The sequence below is a fragment of the Ictalurus furcatus genome, chromosome 6 (genome assembly GCF_023375685.1).
Source record: "Ictalurus furcatus strain D&B chromosome 6, Billie_1.0, whole genome shotgun sequence".
NCBI lineage: Eukaryota > Metazoa > Chordata > Actinopteri > Siluriformes > Ictaluridae > Ictalurus > Ictalurus furcatus.
In genome coordinates, this window is record NC_071260.1 from 23,214,916 (window position 1) to 23,231,595 (window position 16,680).

Here is a 16,680-nt window from a genome sequence, read left to right on the forward strand (position 1 = left end):
ATCATAATCAGAAGCATAATCATACATCTCACACACATCTCATAGTGTGCCGCTGAAGCAGACTAGCAGATTAATCTGTGTAAACTATTAAATGGGCGAGTAGCATGCCACTGATCTATTCAAAGATGAACCACAGTAGTGTCTATAGTGAGATTTGATTTATATTCATGTGTTTGTTAGTGTCTTTCTTGATTACCAGTATATACCTATAATGTATAATGTATTTATAAACCTGCAAAAAAACAAAACATGGTACTATGTTATAGATATTACACAATGCATGTTTAGCTTTTCTTATTTCTATGCTGTTGCATGCTATTTTCATCAAGATGAACAAGCATAGATATCATTTGTTAACAAGTGTTTTCTTTTGTGTGTGTGTGTTGTTGTTTTTTATCTAGCACATGACTGGGTGGAAGTAGCAGAGTAGAGACCATAGCCAGGGGCCCAGATCTGATTTAACAGAGCTATAAAGCAACATAAAAAATTAAACCACAGATCTGGTCAACATTATTGGCACTTTTGAATAACAAATACCTTATATTCTGTACATCTATGTCTTCAGAACTTAATTTGTAATTATGAAACATTTTAACAGAGTCCACATTTATACAGCAAAATGATTTCAGTTCTTTCCAAAGAAATTTCAGTCATTTTGTGGTCATTATATTGTTTGAGATGCCATAATAAACATAAAAAAAAGAAACATCCCTTTTTCAGGGGACTGTATTTTAAAGATAATTTTGTAAAATCCAAATAAGCTTTACAGATCTTTTTTGGAAAAGGTTTAAACAATGTTTTTCATGCTTGTTCAATGAACCATAAACAATTATTGCACATTCACCTGTGGAACAGTCCTTATGACACTAACAGTTTACAGGCGGTAGGCAATTAAGGTCACAGTTACAATAACTTAAACTAAAGAGTTTCTCTTTAGGACACAAAAGAGGCCTTTCTACTGACTCTGAAAAACACCAGAAGAAAGATGTCTAGAGTTCCTGCTCACCTGCGTGAACATGCCATAGACCTGCTGCAGGGAGGAATGAGGGCTGCAGATGTGGCCTAAACTGTAATGTCTGTAATGTAAGACGACTAAAACAGTGCTACAGGGAGACAGGAAGGACAGTTGATCGTCCTTGCAGTGGAAAATTACATGTAACCATGTGTCCCCAAGACATGATCGAGAACTTTCAAATGCCTTGGTGGAAGAGTGGAGTAACATCTCACAGCAAGAAGTGACAAATCTGGTTCAGTCCATGAGGATGAGATGCACTGTAGTACTTAAAGCAGCTGGTGGACACACCTCATACTGACTGTTACTTTTAATATTGACACCCCCCCCACACACACACCTTTGTTCAGGGACTAATTATTCCATTTCTGCTCATCAAATGTCTTTGAAACTTGTTCAGTTCATGTCTCAGTTTGTAATGTTTTTTTATTTTAATACAAATATTTAGGCATGTTAAGAAATTTGCTGGAAATAAAAGCAGTTGAATGTGAGTGTATTTGACTCGTACCTAGTTTGGCTAGGATATTTAGCTGTAAAAGGATTTTAAAAGGATGCAAAGGGGAGTTTATTTTTCTTATAAGCTTTATTTTGGCAGCTATAAATAAATTCCTATTCTCTCTCTCTCTCTCTCTCTTTCTCTCTCTCTCTTAAGAACTCAATTTTATCTACACAATATTTAATCAGAATGATTGTGTTGTTTCTCTAGTTAGGTTTGGGCAAAGATCAGTTTTTGTTTTTTTAGTTCACCTTTCTTTTAGGCCTCCTTGACCTTCATCCAGCATTTCTTGGTTTAATGTATGGTACGGTTTGCACCAGCAGTCCAGATCACTACAGGCAGTTAATCTATTTGGCACCCTAGGTGAAATCTTCCTTTGACAACTCCCAACCCCCCTGCCACACATCATTCCATTCTTCCATATTAGTGGTAATTTTTAGGTTTGTTGGTTTCCTGAAACACTGTGGTTGTGGTAACATACATGTGAGCATGGTACATTTCCAAATGCATACCCTATTATGTGATATATTTTTTTTATCATTACTCTGGAGGCCTTTTAATAGAATAGAAGATCTTTTATCTTTTCTTATTGAGAGTAAAGCAGATGTGAGTTTAGATTGGCTTGTGTGAACAGCCATACAATTTTCTACTTTGGTTTAAGCCTGTAAATCTCAGGGATTTGGAGCAATAATAGATGGAGCCATATGTTTCCATTCAAATGAAGCATGGTATAAACACCTATCTGCTTGATAGAATTACATGTTCAAGCAGGATAACAAATATTGTAATGGGGGAAAAAAATCTATTCATTATTAATTACACTGCACTGATAATGCTAAAGTAAATAGACCTGCAGAATGTCAATTTGCTGAATATATTCATTCTTTTCTTTTTGTACTGTACATGCTACATCATTAGACATTCCATTAGTGTCAGTGGAAGGTCAGAGGTCTCGCTAGAGTGTCAGTGGGAGGTCAGTGTTTTTGCTACAACATGAGAATGATGGATCATTGAACACATCTTAACAAATCACAGATCTGTTTAAAAGATTATTTGTATTAGGTATAAACTGACATTTCAGACACAATAAATAGTTTGTTTATTTTTGCTCTGTGAACAAAAATAGACCCCAAAGAATCCCCACTCACCGATAGTCCTTTGGCTCGTTGGCTAACCAGCTCTCAATGATGTATATTCCTGGTAAATGAACATCCATTGAAATTGGCTTCCCTTCTTCCTTTTCCTGTTCATCTAATGAGCTTTATATTTTAAGTCAGAGATTATACTCATGAAAAATATACCATTTGCCATGTCTGCTGATGATGTCGCTAACTCTACTGTAGTAACGGATTCAGTGGAACTGTTGCTAGAATTGGAATTTTACGTGGTGAACACAGACAAGCAGAGTGATACATTCCAGTGTGGTTATACTAAATATTAGCACCACTGGAAAGCCATTAGTCCAATCAAATTAGTGCACCACAACTAACTGTTGAATAATATAAAGGCAAAGTTGACACTAAATCTGGAATGGGATGTTCAAAAAACACATGAGTGTGATGGTCAGGAGTCCACAAAAGTTTGGCCATATAGTGTATTCATGCAATTACTAAGAAAGTCAGCTTGTCTGAAACTTGGTGGATTGGTGGAAACTTGGTCAATCTGGTGGATTTTTTTTTAGTTCAGTTTGGCTTATGCAAACATTTGCACACAACTTTTCTAAAAGTTTGAAAAATGAGGCCCAATGGCTGTATAAGACTAACTGTTGTGGCAGTCCTGAGAGAATTATTTCCTGACCCGATGCTTACTTTAGTATCAACCACAGAGTATAAACAAATCAACCTTTATCCCACAGGCAGCTGTGGCTCAGGTGGTAGAGCTGGTTGTCCACTAATCGTAGGGTTGGCGGTTCGATTCCCGGACCATATGACTTCACATACCGAGGTGTACTTGGGCAAGACACTGAACCCCAAGTTGCTTCCAATGGCAAGTTAGTGCCTTGCATGGTGTGTGAGTGTGTGTGTGAATGGGTGAATGAGACACAGTGTAAAGCGCTTTGGATAAAAGTGCTATATAAATGCGCCATTTACCACCAAATTCCAGAGCCAAAGTGATTGATAAAACACAACCGTTGAGAATATAGTACATTAAAAACAAAAACAAGTAAACAAAAGGGTCCAAAATGAAAATATAAGAAGGTTTAGTGCAAGGTGACACAATGATGTTGGGGTAAATGACCGGTGAATGACCAATTGTGACCGTGTCCCTGTTTGTCACTCAGTGTAAACTTTTTTGTACATCTTACACTTGTCATACTACGTGACCTTATATAATCCCGTGTACAGAGCCTTTGTACTGTGATGCAATTCTCGATTCTCACAGAAAGATGTTTTAACTCACTGTATGTTTCTATAGATGGGATAAAAAGAACAAAAAAGTAATAGTGTGTAAGGACACACATATACACACATAATATATCTGTCTTTTTTGTTTAACTACTTAACAGGTAAGACATCAATTAATATGCACAGTATATTAATTGATGATATTGAAACAATATATACAGATCTCATTACACCAAACATTTCCTTTCAGGAATTGCACATGAATTTGATTAGTTAGTATGAATGACTGTTTGCCCTGGATGTTTTGAAGAAAGAGAGCACACTTCAAGCCTCTCCTGCTCTCTGCTCTTAGATGAACTCTGACAGGGTCACCAGAGATCATCAGCACAAAACACACACATCAGCAACAGAGTGCTGCTCTCATCAAATACACAACCAGACAAATGTACAAAGAAATCAATGACATGCAGTAAACAAGGTCACACATTCAGAACAGGCAAAAGATTTCAGAGGTCTGTGATCAGTAAATGCATTTTCTACAGGTTACAGGGATTGATTGGAGTGTCCAGTTTTCCTGTCTTTAGCATAATTAAATTAGATTAGACAGTTGTAGTCAGTAATACAATCCTACAAACACACTAGTCTTAAGTGGTGCTTGGTGAAGTGCCATATGTTGAGACCAGTATATGTAATACATGCTTGTATCTGGTAAGATAGTGACAGGAGTTCTCTTTTTACACTAAGAGGTTGCTGCTGTTAATTCATACCTGTAATTGTCCCTTGCTCTAAGATTCCCCATGAATGTTTCTCTGCTTGTATAGCTGCTGTGTTACCTGCATAACCTTGATTGTAACAGCTGTATATATTATTATATAATTATATATTATTATATATTATATTATAGCTGTATATTTTATTTATTATTCTGTGTATGTGTGTCTATGTACCTCGACTAGATTTAAGCATTGCTGTTTGCTGCTGTGAAAGTTAGTTATATTTTGTATGTTTTATAACAATGTTATGTTATATTTTAATATAAACTACTTTAAGATGCAGATTAACATCTGGCCAGGACTACAGATACAAATGACAGTGGTAGGATCATAAAAATTGCATTTTGTTTTTTATTTAGTGCTGCCCTAAATAAGCTATTTCACAAAACAAATGTTTACATATAGGCCACAAGAAACAATAAGAACTGAATTTACACAAATGAACCAGTTCAAAAGTTTACATACGCTTGATTATTAATCCTGTGTGTTGTTACCTGGATGATCAACGACTGTTTTTTTGTTTTGTGATTGTTGTTCATGAGTCCCTTGTTTGTCCTGAGCAGTTAAACTGCCCACTGTTCTTCAGAAAAATCCTCCAGGTCCTGCACATTATCTGCTTTTCCAGCATATTTGTATATGTGACCCCTTCCAACAGTGGCTGTAGGATGTTGAGATCCATCTTTTCACATTGAGGACAACTGAGGGACTTGTACACAACTATTACAAAAGGTGCAAACATTCACTGATGCTCAAGAAGGCCACACGATACATTAAAAGCCAGGGGGTGTAAACTTTTGAACAGGATAATTGTTAGTATTTTGCCTTCTGGGAAACATAAATATTTACAATATTATCTCATAATATTATTTTGTGATATTTATATTATCAATTACAATAAAGTTGATACTCTCTAGTAATGGGCATTGTACTTGACAAATAAGATTTTGTTTTTAATTAAATAAATAACTGAACACTGTTATGTTAGTGGCCTGCAGAGCTGGCTCACAGTGTAGTAATAATCTACTGTACATTCAAGCTAATCCATCTAATTCCCATGCATTGCATGTCTACACAGTACAGAAGAACAGAACAGTTCTGATTGTGTAAGAGCTATTTAACTTTTCTTAAATACAGTTGTGGGGGAACAGTAAATGTTAATGTTTTTAATGTGTGCCCACAATCAGATGACTTCTGATATGCGGAATCAGCTTGTGCCTCTACTTTTAGAACTATGATACATGTTAACAGATATTTATAATTGCTTGCACAGCATTATAGCACATTTGCCTGCAATTCTCAGTAACACAAGCTCAGTTTTCTTTTCTTTAAGTCATTGCCATAAAACTCTAAATATAGTACAAATTTGAAAAGGAAAAAAATAAACTTTACACAATACTGCACTTCTAAACAAAAATCTCACAATTATACTTATGGATTTTGGACCAACGACTTCAGCAAAAGACTGATGTTGAGTTATTGTGAAAAGTGTGTACGTCAGGGACAGACTGAGACAATAATTTAGGCCTGGAATCTTTTTCCAGACTGTTTTTGTTTCAAATTTCAGTTTAGTTTTAGTTCATTTTCATCCATTCATTCATTCCTTCATTTATCTTCAGTAGCCATTTGATCTATCCTGGGAACACAGGGGACAAGACAAGAATATGCCAGTCCATCTCAGGGCACTATGCACACACATTTAGTTCATTTTTAGTGAGGTTTTATTAGTTTCAACTTTAATTTGCTTTTATGTTTTATAGTATCAGTTCCCATTCTGAGGATGAATTGAAAGTTGTGGTGCAATCTTTCTATCTTACATACTCAAAATATTCTCTTACTCTCTAAATGTCATTGATCCTTAGCATGAATATTACATATAAAACTAAGAATAATTATTAGATTTAAATATTACATATTATTTACATACATATATTTATTTTTATTTTAGTATGGAATATCAGTGTGTACATACTGTAATGGTGGAGAACAGAATTGTGCGGTTTGTTAAAGGGATGTATTCGTTCCTCTTTCTGGGATAAACCTTCCAATGAAATGATTTCCTTACGTGTGTCCATAGTCAAATGACTTCTAATTTGCTGAGTCAGCTTGTAAAACAGTGTATATCAGTTTTGAAGCCTCTGCTATATTACTCTTTTTGTTGTGGTGAAGAAGATGGAGACAGCACTAAATGGAAATCAGGACAAAGACACAATATATTGTAAAGAAAACCCTCTCTATGATGCAGACATGAATTTATCCAACTCAAACCGCTATGATTTCCAGTCAGCTGGTAAGTATCACACGCACCAACATCAGAACTGGGTTAATTCCAGTTTGAGCACTAGTCCACAAATTTCAGACATCATATCTGCTATGCTCCTAATGCAGTGTAAATACAATTGTCAAGACTACCTCTGTATATCACTAGTAGGTTTTGAATCCAGAGTATTTTACACTAAAAATGGACTGGAACAGCAAACTTGCAAACCACAGGGAAGTCTGACACAAAATTCTAAAATGTTGTTGAAATGACGTGATGTTTTCAAAGTAATCATTTAAAACATGATCTTTCAGTTATTTTTAATAGTTTTAATAGTTTAGGTAAATTTAAACAGCTTCTTTAGAGTTTATTCACAAAAAATAATCACCACTTTGATGCCTTTGTTCTCATTTGCATGAAGATAAACTTTGCAAACAATCCTTAGCTTGAGTTTTTTTCTGCGTGGAGTCTCAGATGTTCTTCCCATGTCTGCATATCCACATCTGGCTTCCAACTACAAAAAGCATACCTGAAGAATCAACACCAGTGAGAATAAACGGAAGAAACTGTACCATTCTAAAGCTAAAAAATCTTTGGACTTTTTCCGTTTCTCACTATCCTCCTCACTGTGTGGGGACAGTACGTTCTGTTTCAGGCATTTGAAACCTTATGTTGTAGTCCTTATTGTGCTTAAAGGTATTTTTAAATGCATTACATGATTTGTGTTGGTCAACAATCATCTCTTTTATGTTGAAAGATCTTTATTTTTTTTCCCCACGGTGCGGGATAAAATTTTTTTTTTACATATGTAATCTCATATTTATACCACTGGGAAACAGGATGTGGTTAAAGGCAAAAGCAGCGTTATTGGGTTTGGGAGCAAATAAAAAATCATTTAAGTGGTTAAGAACAACAATGTGCTTATGCTTATTTAAAATATTGCTTAGGGATCTCTTCCTCATGGTAGAAAAATGTAATTGTTTTGGAAATGTTCAGAAAAAGTTCTGAAAAGCACAGTATGGAATGTTTTACAGACAATGATGTTGGTTTCTGGCCTTTACAAAGTTATTATTATTATTATTATTATTATTACTACTACTACTACTACTACTACTACTACTACTACTACTACTAGTACAAGTCCTACTACTCTAGTAAACTGCAGTTTAGCAGCTTACAGCATGGTGCTAAATCACAATGCTTTCTAATTTTGGTTCAAAGTTTTCATTTGGCATCTTCTTGTTTGTATGTACCATAATATGCTTATGATCCTTTTGCAGATGTAAAGCCTAGTAAGTCATCAGGAAGGGCATACAGTGTTCCAGTGATTGTTATATTTCTTCTTCTACTAGGACTGAATGTCTTCCTGACTTACAAAGGTAAAGCACCATCTGAGAATAAAGACTGTAAAATACTTTCACTAAAGTCTGATAATGCTAATGGAATATACTGAAAATATACTTGACAGACTATAGTATTTTGAATTTTTTTTTGTTAATTACCGATTTATATAATAGACACAAACGTGTCCTTGTAAATGTGATATTAAATGAGTTTTACTTGTGCGTTCTTTTTAGTTTCCACTTATGGTATTATTATATTCCAGTAATCCAAAAATGTCCTATACAAACACAGTTCTTCAAATCTCACAAGAAAAATACACACACACACACACACACACACACACACACACACACACACACACACACACACAGAGAGAGAGAGAGAGAGAGAGAGAGAGAGAGAGAGAGAGAGAGAGAGAGAGAGAAGCACATTTTAAATAAATGTTATCATTTGTTCATCTATTGATTAAAAATGCATGCTTGCTGGTTTTGCTTAGAGATAACGGTTTTGGCATCTATGCTTGGTTTAATAATGGAATAAAGGAATAAATAATGTCTTAAATGGCCTTAATTTAAGGTAGTTTACTGTAATTCAGCCTGTCAATTTATATTGTGACATTAAAAAGATAATTTGTACAAAATTAGTTAAGAATTAATATATACTAATTTGTGTACCTTGTTATGAAGTGACTTGGATTTTTTATTAATATTATATAAAATTTTATTATTTTTATTAACATTGATAATAATCTCATAATTTTCAAGAAAATCTCATAATTTTTTTCAGAAAATCCACATTTTAGGAACAGTAAATATTCTAGATGAAGACTGTTTGTCTTACAATTTTTCAATCTATTAATCACATATAAAAGCATTGTAACAGCTTTTTGTGACCCATAACCACCTGTTGTGACACACAACAGGACCGTAATGCTTGTTTTGAGCAATATAATTTGAAATGTTCTTTCAAATATTAATTATTTATTTATTGATTACAAAGTAGATTTATTTAACCAAATAATATTAAGATAATGCTAAGCTCATGATATGTTTCAGGAAATCAAATTAAAGGTGGTGATGTAGTCTTGGTCTATTCTTTTGTTTGTTTATGCATGTACTGTGTGTAGTCTTCACTCTGGAGGCATGGGTTCACTCTGAACTGACAAGGAAACAAAATGCAGATCAGCATGAATCCTCCACCATTTTAACACAACAGAGCTCTCCTTTAGATCAGGTAAACATATACACACACTGGCACACATATAGATACAAACATACTAATACAGATTTAATTGAGGGAATTCTGGACTTTCTTTAGCATTGCCTGTCCAGCCTGTGTGGGGATGAGAGAGGTCTGGAGTCTCTGATGTCACAAGTGTACCTCCTCAATTCCAGTGCTCTCCAGCTCCAGAATCGAGTGGACAACATCAGACAGGAGAAAGGTCTCTTGCACACACACACACACACACACACACACACACACACACACGCACACACACACGCATGCAAAAGAGTGCATAACCGTATTTTACCATTAGCAGAGCTGTATCTGCACTGCATAAACACATTTATTCATTTTGTTTTTAATTAATATTGACATATCAAAAGAATTCCAGTAAACAAACAATTTTGCCATGGATTTCAAACCCAGAGCATGTTCTGTTTTGTGACCTCTATTAATGTAGCAGTTTCCGAATTGTAGTGCCCCCTTCTGCCTATGAGGCAAATTGTAGATGAAAGTAAACTTGGACTCCGTTAAACCTATACATGTTTCACAGGTTGCCTATTTAGGAAACAGGTAGCGCTGAACATATTGGTTCTGGCTGGGGTAGGACCTAATTTCTGTGCTGGAAATGAACAAATTAGCAAAATCTCTTGCATTAAAAGACTGCAAATCAGAATTTGTCTTAAGCATTTTCAAATAAAATTATTTTTATAAATCTATAAACCCTTTAAACATTTCAAGATGCATCTTTAATAGTTAAAATGAATAAAATAGCAGTGTGTTTGTAGTGTGTTTGTAAAGTAAAAATTATATGCATTCAGCCACTATACATGCACCACATGATATACTTATGCACTTATGTATTATATGTTTGTTTGTTTGTTTTTGTTTTTGTCAATAGCACTTCCTGGACCTCCAGGACCTCCTGGACCACCAGGAGCTATGGGGATGCAAGGTTTGGGGGGTGAGTTCTCTATTAAAATAGTGCTTACACTGCATCACAGCACCACAGCAACCTTACCACACTCTCCTTCAATTCAAATTCCACAAAACAAGGCTATAGTAGCTCTCTAAATTACCTTAATGCCCCAAACGCAAAGTGTCAAATCTGTATTCTGCTCCTAACCCACCTATATATCATCCCCTTCCCTAGTCTGATCCAGAATGATACATTATACACGACTTTACCCATCTATTCCATGTAGACTTGATCAAATTTAAACAGACTCCAAATATCCTCAAGCTTGAATTTGCTCACAAAAGTTTGTGTGTACAGTGCCTCCGACTGACCAGTACTGACTTGGAGTGTGTAATCTCAGGATTACATGCAGAAATAATGAACATGCATGTTCTATCCTTTATCCCCTTACATACTACTAGAGTCCAAATGATCCATTGTAATTATTTACTAAATGCAGCTATTTTCAACATGAATGATTAAGTATGTTAAGCCTTAGATGGCCTTGAAATAATTTTTACATTACAGAGATTATGTTCAGGTCATATAGGGTTAGGTTATGTTCACCTGAGAGTACTGAAGTGAAAAAAAGATGTTAAAAATGCATAGTCTTTATAAATATGAATCAAAATTAGTTTGGTTATTTTCTTCATTTCTTCTTATTTACACACATTTATATACAATAAAGGGATCCCACAGGCAGGGGAGGGGGTTGTGTGTTGTGGTGGTTGTATAACAATAACTACTTTTATAACAATAAATACTTGTAGGTAATTGTTAGAACTGCATATTATTTTAAATAAACACTTACTACATATTGCACACAATGGGGGTGCTAAAGAGGCATTATACTTATTTAATTTTGTTGCCTTTGTTGTTTTAGTATTGAAACCTGTTTATAAGTCAAATTTAAGTACTTTTATGTTTAGAGGGGAAAACAACCATCTCCTATTGCCTAATCTTAGTACTTGATCTTGTCCTACATCTGTTATTGTCAGGTCCACCTGGTGCTAAAGGTTTAGATGGACTCCCAGGAACACCAGGACTTAAAGGAGACCCTGGATCACCAGGTCAGTATGTGAAATATAGTATAACCTGGCTTTTTCTATGTGTATGTGCTTATCTGTTTATTGTGTCACAGCCTTGCTCTATGTACTTACTATGCAAATCTGCCCATGTCTTTGTGCCTACACATTTTAAAGGTAAAGCAGGCGAGCCTGGAGCCATGGGTCAAAAGGGAGAGAAAGGAGAAACAGGCATTAAAGGACAAGTAGGCCCACCTGGGCTCTCAGGACCCCCTGGTAAAGCACTGCATGCATTGCTTCTGTGCACCTTAGACAACTCCATACAATGTATAATTTATAGAGATAGATGACAAAGCAGACTTTTCGGACATTTCAGACATTTGACCTTGCTGTGACCTTGACCCTGTTTGCATCAATTTCAAAATCATCAGCTAATAACGATGATAATTCCTTATAAATCCTACAAACATTCAACTAAACATTGTTGAGATATCGCTCTAATGAGAATCTCAGATGGATGCACAAACAACCTGAAACCATAATTCTTCCACCACCTAGTTCTACTGCAATTCTAATATGCACTGTAAAGCTTTGTTCTTTAGTCAGTAGTAGGAAACTATAAAGATACTGCAGGTTCTACCATGCATATACTATATATCTTTCCGCCCTGTAAATCTCTCAGTAATCTCTCTCATCTCTCTCCTCTTTCCTCTCCAGGTGTCTCTGGTATTAAGGGTCAAAAAGGACTTAATGGACTATCAGGTTTGTATTCATCTAAAATGCTTCTAAATAAGCCATCAAGTGTTATACATTCTAAATTTTCCAAAAATATTTAAAAATGATTTGATTGTAAGGTGTGTTTGAAAACTGTCATTGCAGTCATATAACATTAATAATTTAATCTGATCTCACTGTCTATTCTCTCCAGGTCTTCCAGGTGCAAAAGGTCAGCCAGGAGAACCAGGTAGTGCTGGGCCCCCAGGGAACAGCGGACCAACAGGTGATCCAGGACATCACCACGTTCATAATAAAGTTTTTTTTTTTTTTTTAAACATACAGTTTATCAAGCCTGCTGTGTACTAAGCATTTTCCACCTGTTCTATAGGACCTAAAGGAATACAAGGCTTACAAGGACCAAAGGGTGCTCCAGGGCCAAGTGGTGAGAATAAGATAACATTCCATATGAACACCCCACTCTTGTGGTACTTTTAACAGGATAGAGTACATTAGACAATATTCTTGTCATAAATTTTCAGAAAAAAATTATCCTGTGTTATAACACACTGAAAAAAAGAGAGCTGTCTGGGTTGCATTAAAATCCTTTGTTCTTCAGAGAGTTTTAATTTCAACTTTCCAGTGACAAATGTGAAACTTTGTTCTCAAGAGGAGATGTTAATAATCAACATGAACCTACAGCTAGAGGCTTATTTAGAATAAAATGTTTTCAACACCTTTATAGGCTTTGTAATCAACATATGCTAGAAGCATGATTATGGTTGTTCTACTTCCTTTCATTCTGGAGCACCGGGAAGATTTCCTTCAGAACTATGGAGTATTCCCTTTTGGTCATGTCCTTGAGGAGTACCAATATCATCATTAGGGTCACAAAGTCATCACACTATGACTTCGACTATGACCCTATATGGTCATAAAGGTCCCTATTACATCAAGCTACTCTATACTTCCCATTCTTATCGTATCGAGGAGGTGAGAACCTGAATTCAAGATGCAAATATAATTCTCTAATTATTTGTTTCTTGTTGCTAATTGGAACAGTGTGGGTGTTGTAGAAGCAGAGTAACACATTTCTAAATTTTATAAAATCTTAAATTCTTGTGAAATATTGAACTTTCCCAACTTCTTGGATTGAGCCTCTTTGACAGGCACTTACAGAGATTTTTCCTAGCTGCAGCATAATGCCAATAGCAATGCATGAAGTTTGCAGGTTATGTAAATACTACTGACTATATATTATCATTCCTCTGATATTATACACCAAACAAGATTACAGATAAATGGCTGACAGTGTTACAGCAAACCACACACCTTTTATAAGTCTCAACACAGCATACTGGCATGTCTGCAATGGCTCAGGAACACTCTTATGACTGTGCATACTCCATCTATGTGTATGATTGTTGTATGCAAGCAAGTAGAAAGTTTTAACACTGTAGTGTGAAACTCTGTGCACAATATCGTTATCTTACACTGCAAATAATCTTCTCTAACAGTCAGCTAGAAGCATCTCTTTCATGTCGACCCTTAAGGTGTGTGTGGCAGTATTGTTTGTGCACTGGGAACTGGTTGATCTCAAAGCACACAGAATGTCTCCAGTCTCCGTGAAAAACAATGGTCCAGTGATAGAATCTTACTTGGTGCTAATGAGTTTGTGCAAGTTCAGCAAGCATAGATATAAAATTTCAGTTAATATAATCAGTTAGCACACATTGACTGTTTAAAGAAGTCGTGCTGTGGCCAAACTCTCAATAAAGAGCAGCATCAGAATGCTGAGTGATCTTAAATGGAGAGCAATATCCAAACAGAATTTTGTGTCATTCTTATTCTCAATAGTGAACAGTATCAGAGCATTGACTGATTCTTGGATTGATTTGTAGCTAGCTCAAAATTTCACATCCCTAATGTTGCCCAGTAACAATGGTATAACCACTTGATGGGTGAGCAAAATGTGCATCTAACCACCAGTCCAGCTGAATTAACCTGGTACTAACTGAAGTCTCAGTTAATGTGAACTTTTTCTTGAACTCTCAGGATCTCCTGGACCAAGGGGCCCAAATGGGCTGCAAGGGCCTGCTGGAGCGAAAGGTTCAGCTGGAGAGAAGGGAGACAAGGGAGGAAGCATTGTAGGTAAGGAGAGCACAAGTCACACTGACTATAATTGGATCACACATAGTGTAGGTATGAAGTTTTATAATAATATGCAAATTCCTCTAGGTCCTCCTGGTGTTCCAGGGGCAAAGGGAGAAAGAGGATTGGCTGGTAAATAAAATATTAGACTGATTATTATGTTACAGACATTAGGTTTATGTACTATATAATTATAATATGATCTTGAATGAATTATGAAGGTATATTTATAGTATACACAATGTGCAGGTTTATCTGGAACTAAAGGGGCGCAAGGCAGTAAAGGAGACACTGGTGAGTACACTGATGTGAATGTTTATTCTGAGATTAATTATACATGTTCAAGATCTTCTTACTAGCCTCTCTCTCTCACACAATCTTGTAGGCTCTCCTGGTTTACAGGGACCAAAGGGTGATGCAGGTATGTGTAGAAGTATCTTTTTTTTTTTTTATCTGTGTATGTGTAGACTGTGCAGCATATATATCAGTATGAATGGTTTATTAACTATGGGTGTTTTTAATTCTGTGGTTAATGTGTTTATCTTGCTATATTTGTGTCCTCCAGGTCCTATGGGCCAAAAGGGGCAAAAGGGAGATCAAGGACTTACAGGTCCTAAAGGAAATAAGGGAGAACGGCAAGCTAATACAAGTAATTATACTTCTAATGGACTTATTATTGAATATTGCAATATTGTGTGTGTGTGTGTGTGTGTGCGCGCGTGTCCATCTACTTGATTGTATCTCGTATCATCTGCAGAGTATCTAATTTATGTCTGACCTGTGTTTGTCTCATTAGTGGTGCGCTTGATTGGCTCTTCTACATCAGGCAGAGTAGAGGTACTGTATAACTCAGAGTGGGGCACGGTGTGTGATGACAGCTTTGACACAGTGGACGGCACAGTATTGTGTAAAATGCTGGGTTTCCAGAGAGCTACACGTGTTTTCACAGCGCCACAAGGTGAGTCACTACAGCTTCTTGTTTCTATATTGTTTATCTTATACTCATTTATTTAGTTAAAAATCAGTGTAACATCAGGTTAACAACATCCAAAGCGAGTCTTGCATACAAATACAGTATTATCAGTTAAATAATTTTTTTTTTCTGAAAGATTAGTGCCAAATGAGATTTTTCAATGATAATGCAACATGCTATGACAGCACGCTATTTCTAGTAGGGTTTTTAAAAAGAATTCTTCCAAAATTTGTTTTTCAAATTTGTGTAACTAACACTGACATCCTCATCCAAAACCTTGAGGGGAGGTGGGTCTAAACATGGTCCTGTGCATGATGTATTCCAGGAACAGGTCGGATCTGGCTGGATGACTTGCAGTGTACAGGAACAGAGGCCAGCATATTTGATTGTAAACATCGAGGCATTGGAGTGAATGACTGCCAACACAGTGAGGATGTTGGAATAACCTGTTCCTGAATGGCCAAAACAACCAACCCACCCGCCCCCACCCACCCAGCCAACACATACACACACACACACACACACACACACACACACACACACATGCAAATTGGACTGATTGTATGCAATGTTTTTTTTTATATATACTCACAGTTGTAATGCAGTAATGCACGTTGAAGATTTAAAGATAACATGGTGACAGTCACTGACTTTCTCCATCTTTCTCTACTCCTCTAACATTTCAATCTTATTTGGAGGTACCCTATAAACCATTAAATAGAGCCTTCCTGTCTGTATTTGTGCATTAGCCATTACATTATTACAGCAAGGATAGACACATTTATTTATTTGTTTATTCAATTTATATACCATGTTTCTTACACACAAGGTTACTCCCCAAAGTATGTAACATAAAGTAACATCAATAAACAAAAATGCACAAAACCGCAGCACTCAGCATTAATTTTATGTTGAAATTTTTGTTGGAGTGCAGCAGGTAGCCTTGTCATGTCACAGCTCCAGATTTGATGGTTTGATCCTGGGCTGTGTCCATGTGTCCTGCTATAAGCTGTCTTCCCATTTAGTGTGTATTCCTGCCATGTGACCAGTATTCCTAGGATAAGCGCTGGATCCACCACAACCCTGACCCAGATAAAGCATTTACTGAAGATGAAAAAAAAATGGGCTGTCATGAATGGGCTTAGATGTTAAAGTTGGGATGGATGCCCAGGGACCTGGGGAGTTTGAATTTGACAGCAGTGGGTTTGATAATGCTCTCAATGGTGAAAGGACCCAGATAATGAGGGGAGAGTTTCTTAGCCTCAGTCAGAGGCCCAGCTGGTAGTTGGGAGCTGGAACCTCATGACGGTCAGCCAGGCGACGGTTGCACTCAGTGGAGAAGAGCAGGATGGAACGAGCCTCTCTTCATACCCAGCGGCAATGATGGAGGTGAGGCTGCATGGAGGGG

The 16,680-nt window shown here is 36.3% G+C and overlaps 1 protein-coding gene across 1 annotated transcript; it reads left to right on the forward strand.

Annotated features, from left to right (window-relative positions):
- Nucleotides 1-6,751: 6,751 nt before the first annotated feature.
- marco (macrophage receptor with collagenous structure) lies at nt 6,752-15,994 on the forward strand. Its single transcript, XM_053627194.1, has 17 exons — nt 6,752-6,913; nt 8,164-8,262; nt 9,354-9,460; nt 9,545-9,668; nt 10,353-10,415; nt 11,408-11,479; nt 11,612-11,710; nt 12,152-12,196; nt 12,363-12,434; nt 12,540-12,593; nt 14,204-14,299; nt 14,387-14,431; nt 14,549-14,593; nt 14,685-14,720; nt 14,865-14,948; nt 15,096-15,257; nt 15,598-15,994. Exons 1-17 carry the CDS (start codon nt 6,796-6,798, stop codon nt 15,726-15,728), a joined length of 1,452 nt encoding a protein of 483 aa, XP_053483169.1. The 5' UTR covers nt 6,752-6,795; the 3' UTR covers nt 15,729-15,994.
- Nucleotides 15,995-16,680: the final 686 nt, after the last annotated feature.